Source organism: Xyrauchen texanus, chromosome 18 (assembly GCF_025860055.1).
Source record: "Xyrauchen texanus isolate HMW12.3.18 chromosome 18, RBS_HiC_50CHRs, whole genome shotgun sequence".
NCBI classification, from domain to species: Eukaryota; Metazoa; Chordata; class Actinopteri; order Cypriniformes; family Catostomidae; genus Xyrauchen; species Xyrauchen texanus.
Window position 1 is genome coordinate 4,845,716 of NC_068293.1, and position 13,939 is coordinate 4,859,654.

General features: G+C 40.6%; 1 protein-coding gene across 3 annotated transcripts in view; it reads left to right on the plus strand.

The window, feature by feature from the left end:
• The window catches only part of mylka (myosin, light chain kinase a), a 117,017-nt gene that overhangs the window by 60,251 nt on the left and 42,827 nt on the right, over window positions 1–13,939 (plus strand). For all 3 annotated transcript variants that reach the window (XM_052148006.1, XM_052148008.1, XM_052148007.1), the window contains exons 9-11: window positions 1,297–1,500; window positions 2,660–2,794; window positions 10,587–10,739. In XM_052148006.1, the coding sequence (XP_052003966.1) occupies window positions 1,297–1,500; window positions 2,660–2,794; window positions 10,587–10,739 (492 nt within the window). The remainder of the gene's footprint in view (window positions 1–1,296; window positions 1,501–2,659; window positions 2,795–10,586; window positions 10,740–13,939) is intronic.

Here is a 13,939-nt window from a genome sequence, read left to right on the forward strand (position 1 = left end):
CGTTTCTTTGTGAAACTGCAGCCAAAAGTGTAAAGCAGCACGCAATTTCATTTTGCTAAAATGTTTCCTTGGTTCATGAATACTTTTTATTTTACTTTTTGTGAATAGCGTGTTTCTACAATGGCATCAGTAACTCAAACATTAGCTGACACAACATAATCAATACTGAGTGCAACCATTAAAAGTAACTTAACTACAGATCGTGCAATCTTGAATAAAAGCTTTTATGAATTTTTGTATGAAAATAAGAACAAATGATAATAAATAAATAGTAAGAGACTTCAATGCACCCTGCTAAAAAAAAAAAAAGCTTAAACTAGTTTGGACAGTTTAAATTTAAAGCTGGTTTTAGATGGGCAATGCTTGTTTCTGTCCCACGATGGTTAAAGGGATAGTTCTCTGAAAAATGAAAATTCTCATAATTTGCTCACCGTCATGCCATCCCAGATGTATATGACTTTCTTCCAAAAGATCACATACATCAGCACTGAAGTAATCCATAAGACTCCAGTGGTTAAATCAATATCTTCAAGAAACTGTGATGGGTGTGGATCAGTAATAGATTATGACTTGCAAAATCCCTGAGGCCAATTATCTCCAAGGGCCCCCATCCACCCAAAAGTTCTTGAGTGGGGGGGTGTTAGGGTGTTCATTGTTAATGCCCAAAAGGGTTTTCGAGCAGGGGATCCCCAAACTAGATCACGTAACCTTAAAGCCAAGGGCCCTGACTGTGCACGAACTCCATTGGCCCGGTTGGTAATCAATCCCTGGTGTGGATGAGAAACAGCGGCCGGATTCACAAAACATTCTTAAGAAATTTCGTAATTTTTAATTTAAGACAGATTACGAATATTTTGTATTCCTGTATAAACTTAAGATCTTGGGCCAGCGGGAGAACTGAGTGGGCCAGTGGTGCGTCCGCGAAATGGGCCGCAATAAGCAAAAACGAGCCACTGCTTTATGCATTATGGAACATAAAACGGTGCTGCAATATGCAGAAAAGGACAGCAATGCTTTTTTGGAGCATCAAAATGTTGGCACCCATTCACTTGCATTGTGAGGACACACAGAGCTGAAATATTCTTCTAAGAAGGAAAGTCATACACATCTGGGATGCCAGTAGGGTAAGTAAATGTTGAGAACTATCCCTTAAAGTTGATTATTCTCACATAGCCATCATGGTTTTTAAATGGTCAATTTAAGATGGTCACCATCTGAACTAGTTTACGTGGTCCTGGCAGGATTTTTCCATAAGGTAATCTCCACGTGTTAAGTAATGTATCTGTGCTCTGTCAGTGTCTGGGTCTCCAGTGCCAACAGTGATGTGGATGAAGGATGGAGCTGCTGTCAGACAGAAAGCGGGTATCAGCACTCGACAGGAGGACGGCGTCCACTTCCTTTGTCTGGAGAATGCTCACATAACAGACACGGGACAGTATAGCTGCACTGCCACAAACCAGAGCGGAAAGACCACTGTCCACTGGAGCCTCACAGTCAAGAGTAAGAATTCACCAGTCATTCAACACAAGTCAATATTAATAAACCTTAATGAGAGAACCAATAAATTAATAATCCAAACAAAACCAATCATTTATTAAAAGGAGAATAGAGCGCAACAGTCTAAAGAGTTTTTAATCAATGATGTATGCTTCTGCTAAAACAATTACTTGACGTTATGTAGTAGAAGTGTTTCATAGCAGAATTCCTAAAGAACTACACCACCCATGATCCTGAAGAGAAAGATCCACCAATCAGAGAATCCGGCCAACAAAGCGCACCAAAAGAGCTCTGCAGTGACCGCCCACTCCTATGATGTAATGTGAATGATGCAATCAAGCAATGCTCTCCCCTTCACTCTTAAACTACTTATTTGTGTGTGTATATACATACATACATACATACATACATACATACAGAACATTTGGAAAGAACATCAAAATATATTCTTTATAATTACTATCAACAACTTTAAATTCATAGTTTTATATTTTTTTCCATTGTTTTTAATTCAGTTACATCATTCACAATGCTTCATGGGATTGTTGTTCATTCCCTTAAAGATATTATGTACACAGTCTTGTACCTTTTTTGTCCGATATTTATTTTATTTATTTTTTAAATACTGTTTTTGCTTCAAATTAAAACTTGTAATGTTGTGGTTCACCTCCGAGCTGGTTGGGTTTGTTCATGCTTGGGATCAATAGGAACAATATTTCCAGGACCAAGGTGGCTGAAGAAGTGTGCGGTTGGCCTCTAAGCATGCTTGATGAATGTTAGCATGTAGATATCATGGTTTAATGGATTGCCATATAATAATTTTTTAATGAGAATTTGGGTAGTTGGCATGTCATGCAGTTAGACATGCTATACTCTAGTCTAAACCAATTTTAATTCAGAGATATGACATGCAGTTTTTTTTTATAACCTGATATTAACAGAGACACTCTTAACACTCTTTGTTAACTGCAAAACAGCTCAGTTGTGATTTCAAATGGAAGGTGAAATTTTTTTTTGAAAAGTTACAGCACCAAAACTATTGCTATTAATTTATAATTGTTAATCTAACCGCGCTACCTGTTGGTGAAAGTAAATGATGCATGCATTCAAAGGCAGTGAGGTTTCCGATGATCTGTTATATTCATGATTGTGTGTGCTGTAGGTGTTCAAGTGGAGCGTAAACCTCCTGTGTTCAGCTCTGCTCTGAGAGATTGTTCTGTGTGTGAGGGACAGGACTTCAGTCTGCAGTGTTCAGTAGAGGGCAGACCGCTGCCTGAGCTCTCCTGGCAGCTCAATGGTAAGACGACACACTCTGGGGTGAATTCACGAAACGGTTGTGCCGTGTGTGTGGTATTTAGCAAAAAACTACGCCTTATTCACTTGCCATTCACATTCGAGTTAAAGCAGGCGTAGTCAGCGCTGAAATAAAACTGCTACATTTGTATTTAAAGCATGTTATTGTCATTCCATTCCCCTGTAAACACGCCATCTTTCTATGTAAATTAAGCTCATTATAGATTAAGCTTCCTTCATGAACCTCTGTGATATTTGCCATTTGACCAAATGTCCCAACGAGGATGGTAAAACTTGAAATCAATTTGTGAGGAGCAGCCAAGGCTCCCCACCCGAGGCATAGCTTGACCCAATATGGAGGGGCTTTGGCTCCCCTAAAAAGCTGTTCAACAATCAATGTCAACAAGTTTTCATGACATTATCTCTTCACATTTGTTGAAAACAGCAGCTGCATTATATTTGAGGTTAAGCAACTTCTGTTTATTTAATTAGAATAGGAGGGGTTACAGTTAAAACACTCTTTGGAATAGTTTCTTCAGGAGCACATGGCTTCTTTTTGACCAGAAGAGGGTAGCAGTGCTGAAAATTCTACTTCTACTTTTTTTTTAAATTACTTTTATCCAGTGCTCCAATAGTGAAAAGTTTCATCATTCATTTTCTAAGCTGCTTACATCTCTCATATTGCAGATATTATTACAAAATATTGCACTTTTTTTGATTGTAATTATGGTTTTGCACTCCTTTTTGTTGAACATTTAAAATATATAAATAAATATATATTTGATAGCATTAGTTGAACTGAGCTTATACCAGGCTAGTGGGGGGCCCTCCCTGGAGAAAACAAATTAATAATTACATAAATTAATAACCACTTGCTTGATCTGCAAAAATAGGTGTAGTTTTAAAGCCTTGAATCTGGACTTTACAATGCATATAGCTGATCCTACCAATTCTTAAATTGTGCTTTTTGATTTGCATACAAATGAGAACGGTTTCATTCTTATCATTTGCAAATTTGTTATCACAACAATTACATTCTGAGTTGGTAAAACCATAAAGATTAGCCATCTGTTATATATCATTGGAAAGGCCTCAATTTGTAAAATGCAGTGAGCAAATTTGTATCATCCAGAGGTCTGCAGAGTTACTGCAGTGAGTATTAGTGTATGACATTCACACTGGCACACACAAATGTAATAAACAGGAGCGTCTTTGTCTTTTTCATGAACTGCAATTCACGCAAGACTGAGGAGAGAGAGAATTACACAGCTCACAGTCCAGATGCACTCTAAACTTTCCAAACAACTTCAGGTGATGTAGATCCCAAAGTATGAGGGAATTATCCGAATAAGTAAATACAGAAGCACTCTCGTTGTGGAATAAGCAGAGTCGGAGCTCTTCAAAGGAAACACCCCAACATTACATCTTAAATGCAGTTATATTTAATGCGTTATAACTTTTACTGAAGTTCAAATAATACAGAAGCAGATCACGTAAATGACTACAAACTCCGAAACTGGCATTTCTCTGTGTGGTCAGCACCACCTCTGAGTTGTGCAAATATCCCAATCTAAGGGGGAGCGATTGAAACCACACATGTCTGAGACATACTGTCACGGTGACACTCATCCCTCGACCTCACATGCTTAATGCAGCTAGATTATAACATGATGACTCACGACTTATTGAATCCTAATATACTGTATGTGTCACTGCATTTCTTAAGCACATTTAATACAACCTTTTAAAGTCAGTCCACATGCTGAATAGTCAGTTAAGAGCTAATGATTAATCTTTGCAACATATCATATTGCAATGATAATCAGCGAATAGTCGAATAATCGTTAGATTTATCTAAATAATTGTTAGTTGCCGCCCTAAGGACCAGTGACACCTTAATCAGTTCTGGATGTTTCATTACAGATCTGTGTACCTACATAATGTAGAATAATGATATAGCTGATAAATAATTGCATGTGCATGTATGTTAATGATATTTGTTAATTTTATTGTAGTGTATATCCATGCACTGTTTTTGTTATATAAAAAATAAGGTGACTTAATACATAATGCATTTCTTTACTCAAACGCTGGTGCTACCTTATTTATTTGGCCATTTTTAAACAGTTTGAACTCCATATAAACTGACTTTGTGCCGTCCTGGGACCAAATCCTACTAAGCTCCATGGTAGTGTCTTCACTACAGACAAGTTGAAAATCTCGGAGATCGCTGTTGAGTTTGTCTCTGAGAAACCGTAAGGAGTTGCATGGGCCTTCGAGCAAAAATTAGACCTTTACGACCATATAAAGGCAAAGCATGTCTCACCCACCCAGAAATATTACACACAGGGCAAATGTTTGCACTGGATATCAGACATCTGAGGGAGAGAGAGCCTACTGTATCTGTGCAGATGATTTTGCAATCGCTGGAAAAAGAGGGAGAAAGAAAAGTCCAAAAAAAGAGGAAGCTTTTCCTTGTGGTTTTAAGAGGAATGCTCTCTTTGAATCGTGGAGGTCTCAGGGACCTTTAAAGGGATAGTCCACCCAAAAATGAAAATTCTCTTACCTCATGTCATCCCAGATGTGTATGACTTTCTTTCTTCTGCAGAACACAAAGATTTTTAGAAGACTAGCTTTGCTCTGTTGGTCACAAGTAAGGGGGTTAAGATGGGCAAGGAGGACGCGAGAACCGGCTTGTCAATATAAATAATAATTTTATGAAAACTTGAACCAAAAGCACAAACATGAACACACACACGACGGACATGCCCGTAATTCTCTCTCCCTCAAACCATAGTCACCGGCCGCCTTTATCCCTTGCGCGCCCCATCAGGCCGATTTGAGGACCGGGCGTGCGACAATCTAGCGCCCCTCCGCTCCACAGCGTAACAATGAATTAAAATGCAAGACCTCAAAATTAAAGTCTTTCAGGCTTGAGAGATGAAACGTGTTGCCATGCTGCAGTCATTTCTGATAGTCCAGCTGCTCAAAAGCGAGTATGCTGCATGTAACTGTTACAGATTTGGTGAGGGCAGAATACAATTTCAGCTATCATTTGGTGTGGCACTTACTTTTTTTTTTTTTTTGTATGAACATGCTGTGCAATGTCAGTGTGGCCTCCATGGGTGATGGGAAAGCGAGCTCATCTAATATCACACCTCAATTTACTAGGCTCTGTCTTTGATTCCTTTTTTTAGATATTGTAACTTTTTGAAGCTCCTCATTAAATGCTTCCTTGATGTTTTATCTGTGTGCTCTTTCAAACTGACTCTTCAATCAGTTCACTAACTGGACATCTATTGATTGTGATTGGATAGTTTAATCCTATCATGTACTTGAAATAACACTGTGATTTTTATTGGTTTTACAAGCTGTATCCTTGGCTACCTTTTGATTTGAATACTCATGACTGAGAAAGCCACATGGGAAATACGGGACAGAACAAGTCGGGACACTAGAAAAATTGCTTAAATATGGGACTGTCCCAAGAAAATTGGGATGTCTGGCCACCCGAAGTTGTAGGTCATCCTGGTATTCCATACATAAACACAATTTCATACTGTGTACATACTGCAGAAATGGTACAAATAAGATGGTAGAATGCTATTTCAAGCATAGCCAAAAAATTATCTATTTAGAAAGAACCTTTGGCTTTGTTAAGAATAGTATACTAGTGTCCAATAACTATTTCTGATAATAGCACAGGATGTATTCTCTGAACAGAAAGCTATTTTTATTATGAATTGAGTGCAGAGGACCTACTACATTTGACAAATTGTGCAGTATAATAAAAGCAAAATCTGAAATAATAGACCAAAAGAACATCTCTTTCTTCACTCACTATTTTACTAGACTTCTGAAAATTAAGACCGCATACCACAAAGCTGATTTAAAAAATATAATTTGCTTTTCCAAGATGAAAACTAGATGGCATTCACATGCAAACATAATGATCATGTGACAGTGTAGCGCATTACTGTTTATCATGGAACATCTGTCATGGAATAATGACCACAGTTTCACATATGTCGATGTCATCAATGTCCCTTTAAGGCAAGTCTGTCCACTCCGCAGCCATCTTTGAACGCTCCCGGGCAGCTATTTTCTATGGATACAAGCGGCATAAAAGTACAGCTACTATAACGGGGAAAGACTGAAATCTCCAAAATGGTTGGTCAAGATTACAATCAGATTATGAATTATGTAAGATTACGAAATCGGCAGTAAAATCAGACAACACTGCTAAAAAAAACTCTATTTTTCAGGCTGGTCCAGCTAATGTGCATGCACGTTCTCGAGTTGACTCTGGTGATGTCTATCTAAAAGATGATTGGCTCTTTTACCTGTAAGCCGGGTTTTCCTTTTCTACATGCGCCATATTGGCCGTTCCAATTTCTCCCATTAATTTTAAACGGGACCTTTTTATGCTAAATTTACTTTTACATGGTGTTTGAACAAATGTGTGTTGGCAATGTGTGTGTACACAACCACACTATAAAATGATAAAAATAATTTTTTTAATCCCCTTTAATCATAAGCACTGTCAGAATAAGCAGTTTGCAGATTCTGTACAAAGTAATGTCACTTTGTACAGGCCCCACCCACGACTGTTGACATACACTGCCGACGGACATGTTTGTTTCGTTACAGCGCATAGCGAATATTGTAAGTGTGTGTGTGTGTGTGTATTACACATCCATCATTGCAAAACTGCTGAAAAAAAAAAAACTCTACAGCAAAATAAATACATTTATCAAATAACCAATTCGGAAACTTACTGGTTCGTTCTCAAAGTTGTTACTTCTGACGGAGTCTCTCCCTCATCAGTGTCTGACTCTGGTTCAAATGTATAGGGCTGAACACCACCATTTTCGCTAAGTCATGTTGCCTAGTGATGTTTAGTTATCCAAAGAAGAGATGTCAAAACTATGCTCTATTCTGTATATGGGGCGGAGAGCACCAGCTCATATGCGTTTAAAGACACAAAAACGGTTTGTTTTTATTCCCACCCAAAAATGGGCATTTTCAACATGGTATAATAATGATCTGTAGGGTATTTTGAGCTGAAACTTCACAGACCCATTCTGGGGACACCAAAGATTTAATTGTCAAAAGGGGCATAATGGGTGCCCTTTTAATACAACTGGTCCATCTTTGGTTAAACAGTCTTTTGATATTGTCTAGTATTCAGTCAGTAGCAAGCTAGCAGCAAATCGATTCTGAACACAGCCATACAAACCAGCTAAATCTTGGGTTAACTACCAGAGGTCATAGTTCCCCTTCTGTCACTCACTCGACATTGTCGATTGTAGTGATACAAGGGGTCTCTTCTGAGAGCCTGGCGTACCTCTGAACTTGAGAAAAGGCCAATGTCAAGTTGACTGAAGAAAAAAATCTGTCATGCAAATTCTGTCCGAGCCGAACGGTTGTGTGATCAGCGAGCTGTGTCATGACTGCTTCACCCACTTCTGCAAGAGAGCTTTCTGTTGGCGCATTTCAGCGGCTTTCTCCTCTCTCCACACTGTGCAGACTCTGACCCTGGGCGCTTTAACAGCGCTTCTCTCATAAGAATTGATTTCTCTGAAAGAGTTTATTTTTCCTCTAAATGAGTTTGTTTTCTGAAAGAGCAACATACACAAGTGGGCGTTGAACGTCCTTTTCAGGACACGTCTTTATAAAGATGCCCTTCCGCCACTGTGTAGTTCCTGGATGTGGCCAGTATCTCTCCAGATCCGACAGTCATAGACGCTGCCTCATGTGCCTGGGTAGCGATCACACAGAGACAGCGTTTGTGGATGGTTAATGTTCTTGGTGCTAGGACATGACCATGGCAACGTTGCGGCTTTTGTTTCTCAAAACGAACGCCACTCCAGCCGCCCCCCGCGTCGCTCCTTTTTCCACGGGATTGAGGATGACCCGGCTTGCCTTGCCTTACTCACTTCAAGCAAGGCACAGCGGTTCCTTTCAAACGGTTCTTGGGGCATATAGCATCCTCAGCTGCGGTTGTGCCGCTCTGGTTGATGCATATGAGACCGCTCCAGCACTGGCTTCAGACTTGAGTCCCGAGATGGGCATGGTGCCACGGCACATACCGTATGTATCACCCCTTCCTGCCGTCAGACTTTCAACCCTTGGACCGGCCTCTGTTTTCTGCGGACCGGAGTTCCCCTACAGCTGGTCTCAACTGGGTTGGGGCACCGTGTGTTACGGGCACGCAGCCGCTGGCTCCTGGACGGGGCCCCGCCTGTGTTGGCACATGAATTGCCTCGAGTTGTTGGCTGTACTCCTTGCCCTGCGGAGGTTTCTCCCGCTGATTCAGGGCAAGCACGTCTTGATCTGCTCCGACAGCACCGCCACTGAAGCGTACATAAATCACCAAGGCGGCGTACGCTCCCGTCTCATGTCACAACTCACCCGCCATCTCCTCCTTTGGAGTCAGCCGCGACTCGGTCGCTGCTCGCCACTCGTATCCCTGGTGACCGCAATACAATGGCAGACACGCTGTCGCGACAGGTCTCGCTCAGCGGAGAGTGGAGGCTCCACCCCCAGGTGGTCCAGCTGATTTGGGGCCGCTCGGCAGGGCACGGATGGACCTCTTTGCCTCCCAAGACAACTCCCAATGCCCGCTCTGGTACTTCCTAACGGAGGCTCCCCTCAGCACAGATGCGCTTTCTCACAGCTGGCCCCGGGTGCTGCGCAAGTACGCATTTCACCCAGTGAGCCTTCTTGCACTGGTGCTGTGTGAGGTCAGGGAGGACGAGGAACAGGTCACCTTGGTGGCTCCTTATTGGCCCACCTGGACCTGGTTCTCGGATCTCACGCTCCTCACTACAGCACCTCCCTGGCAAATCCCCCTGAGGGAGGACCTTCTTTCTAAGGGACGGGGCACCCTCTGGCACCTGCGTCCAGACCTCTGGAATCTCCATGTCTGGCCCCTGGATGGGACGTGGAAGACCTAAGCTACAACTTGCAGTTGTGGACACGATCAACCAAGCCAGAGCTCCATTTACCAGGCAACTTTACGCCCTCAAGTGACCTCTGTTCGCAAATTGGTGTTCTTCCAGCTCTGAAGACCCACAGAGATGTGCAGTTCAGTCAGTGCTTTAATGCCTGCAGGAAAGGCTAGAGGGGAGGGTGTCCCCCTCAACCTTGAAGGTGTATGTCGCTGCTATCGCATCCCACCACGATGCAGTCGTGATGCAGTTCCCCTTCTGTCGAGTGACAGAAGGGGAACGTCATGGTTACTGTTGTAACCTCCATTCCCCGATGGAAGGAACGAGACGTGTATTCCCCTTGCCACGTCACTATCCCTACCACTGTGATGCGCCATAACCGTATTCTCGGCTCTTTTTGAAATTTTGTCTGGCATTCGCTCGCCCGCTCCCTTTATGTCCGGGGGCGGGGCATGCAAATTCTGTCTGCCAACCTGACACTGGAATTTTCTCAATTCAGGTTCAGAGGTACGTGAGGCTCTCATAAGAGACCCCTTGTGTCACTACAATCGACACAACGTCTTGTTTCTTCCAGGTTACAACAGTAACCATGACGTTTTCTATAGAGTGATGTTGATTTTTGTTTTTTTTTTAAATGGTCACATCTCCTGTAACAGTCCATTTTCATTATCTTGTCAATCTCATCATAGAAAATATTTGTAGGAAATATTTGCATTACGCACTGTACAATGTTATAGTAGCTACCTCATCTTGCATCTCATTGCAATGCATTACAGAACATTCTTAGCTATGAACTGGGTATCAATTGCTGATGCAGTTTCTTTGTTTCATTCTCTTCATCAGATAAGCTTATTCCATATTCACACACAGTGTATGAGAATGGTCAGACTCAGCTGACAGTTCAGGCAGCTGTTATGGAGGATGCAGGCATGTATTCTTGTGTAGCAGTGAACGATTATGGCCGAGCTGTGTGTTCAGCCCAAGTACTGGTTAAAGGTAAGACACACAATCTTTTAAACAGTTTAATCTCCCTTTTATTATTTAAAAAATCCATTCCATAATCTAAAGTTTACAGTAATAGCCTACTCATAATCTACACATCATATTAGTCTAAAACTGAATTGAATTTGAAAGCCAGACTGAATGTAAGCAAAATAAAAGCAAATCTTGGAATTCCACTGTTCTGATGTTATTCTGGAAGCCCATTTTCCTGATTTATTTTCCATATTGAAGTAGCAGACTGGAGGGATGGAATTACTTGCATTTTCAATATTTTCATATCTGTCAAATGTCCCAAATACATTTCATCCCCCAGTCTTTTTAAAGAGTTCTTGAGTCAAATAAGGGATAATGTATAGTCAGCCAGTTGTGATAAAATAAACCCTGTCGGGGTGATCAGTATCCCGACGTAAAGTGGATAACTTTTGTATCATTCTGAGTGGGTTTAATTTGCAATCACAACTGTCTGATTGTACATTATCCGACTTATTATACAGTCACTAAACAAATAAAAAAATACATGGACATAAAATCTGAGTAATCCGAGAAGTAGGAAAAATGTCTCACAATACCTGGACGAGTGGTCTTATACGTGAATGTACATTTGATACACAAAGATATCAGACTGTTAGATGGCACCATTGACATCATAATCTAGTTTTTCTGAGCGCCAAGTTCTGAAGAGTTATAGGGCTCTCAAAGCAGAGAAAACCATATGCTGTGTACGGCTGCAGTCTGAGTTAACTAATAGCAGATGGTTCCATGCTTAACTTGGTTAAAAATAAGTATAATAAAATGCCAGTCTTTACACACACACACACACACACACTGCAACATGAAAAATTACTGACTCACAAATAGATTCGTAAAACAGTCAGACTATCAGACAATGCACTTAGTGTTTGTGAAAAATGTCAAGTAAAACTTATTTGATGTTTCAATCCTGAGCAAGGATTACTAGCTGTCATTTAGAGGCCTGCACTCCCGCGGAACTACCGTGTGACACGTTATTGTGTGTTTGTGGGTGGGAAAACACTGTGCACAGGGAGTTGGAGAAATTACTTGCGAGACTCCTGCAAAACATAAATGTTAAAATAAAATGTACTCAAATTTATTTAGTTTAAGGTACATAATGTTATTCCTGTTATTCGACTATAGTGCAAGAGCAATAAAAAAAAAAATATTTACAGGCGCAGGGATGGTGGCTACTTCATACAAATTTTTCCTTGCGCTCCATGTAGCGGAAAGTAACGCTCAGAGGAAAAATGTCTGAGAATGAAAGCAGATCCATTAGTGCTACACGTGTTAATGCTTTATTAAAGAAAGGTACATGCAAAACTTTGAAACCAACCAACGGTAATCAGGAGCGGGCGAAAGCGGGTCTGAAAAAACCATCTTGCACAGAACTCTATGAGGACATGCTGCTGCACAACTAAACATTACAAATAATCCCCCAACCAAGCAGGGAGGCTGCACAAAACACATAAAACAAACACAACCCCCCCAACAAAGCAGATCTATCGATAAGGCTTGTGTACTGCTGCTGCTCAAAAGACCCATGCACACTAAGTGTGTGCTATTTTGATGTGCCTTGGCCACTGGTTAAATGGTGTAATGATAATGACTATTTGTGTGCCTCGGCCTGCTTAACCAAATGCCTTAAACAGCTACTGATCTGACTCATGTGTACCTGAACCAGGAAAGCCCAGAGCTATTTTAACTAGTGATTTTAGACAAGCAATATGTGGATTTCATCTAATGACCTCAACTCCACTTTATTTAAATAACATGTTTAAAACAACAGAGTTGATCAAATTGCTTTGACAATTTTTTATTTTGTTTTTTATGATCCTAATATTGTGGAGCAATAAGATGTGTTTTTAACTGACTTAAGTCTCTATTGATGGAGACAAACAAATATGAAGGGAAGATTATTCTATAATTTAGGGGCAGACAGAGAATGCCCGATCACCTTGCATTTTTGTCTGGAGCAGCATTTGGTTTGTACAGCTCAAAGGACTTGTATTAAGGCTTGAGATCTGCTATGTATTGAGGAGACTCATTGTGTAGTGCTTTAAAAACAAATACAATCTGAAAATTAAACCTGTGCTGAACTGGCAGCCAGTCAACAGGAGTTATGCACTCCTTTTTTTCTTTTTCTAGTGCCAGTCAGTAGCCTGGCTGTGGCATTCTGCATAAGCTGCATGTTGGATAAGTGCTGCTTCCAGATTCCTGAATAAATTGTTCAAATAAAATCGAAGCGGGATGTAATAAAAGCATGAATGACAGTCTTAAAATGAAGTCTTAAAAATTGAGCAATGGTTTTGGTTTACAAAACTCCTATTGTTTACAACAGAATATGTTTATCAAAACTAAGAGTTGAGTCAATTATGACACCAGAATTTCTCACACTGTCTTTCACGCGCATCACTAATGGATCAAGAATACTGGCTATCTTGTCTTTTATATTTACGTTGGCCGAATGTGGTGATCTCAAATTTTCTTTCAATAAGCTGGTGGATATTATTGGACAACCAGCATTTTGACATCTTCTAAACAGTCCATAACAGACATTAGAGAATGATTGCTTCCGGTTGTCAATGGAGATACATCTGTGTGTCATCTACATGTGATCAGGAATGTTATGATGGTAGCAAATTTACCCTATTGGCCGCATGTACAGTGAAAATAAGATCAGACCCAAAAACCTTGAGGGAGATTATATTTTAAGGTGACGGAGAATAATAAAGAATTCAGTTTTTAAGGAAAATGGAGGCATGTTTTTAAGACAGTAATGTTAATGATGCCTTGTTAAAGACACACTTTTATGTCATGGTCACAAGCACACCTTACCTTGCATGCTGATAGAAGAAAATCCCCAGCAACCACCTAAACAAATAGCATTTTCAGAGAAAACTCTCGCAGGCTTATCTGCAAACTTAGCAATTTAAATTATAGACGAGAGAAATTTGATTGGCTACCCAATTTTAGTAGTCAATCAGCTTACAGCATTTGAGCCGATTGTGATAACATGTCCCCATGCTGAGGTTTCACAAGAGGTTTTTAGTGAGGTTGGGCACGATTGATTTTTGCGGGGAAACGACACCGCTTTGATGGTAAATTGAGAGAGGATCACTTTCAGATGAAGAAACACCAGTGTTATTACAGAAGCAAAAATAGTAGTGTGCTATATCTAC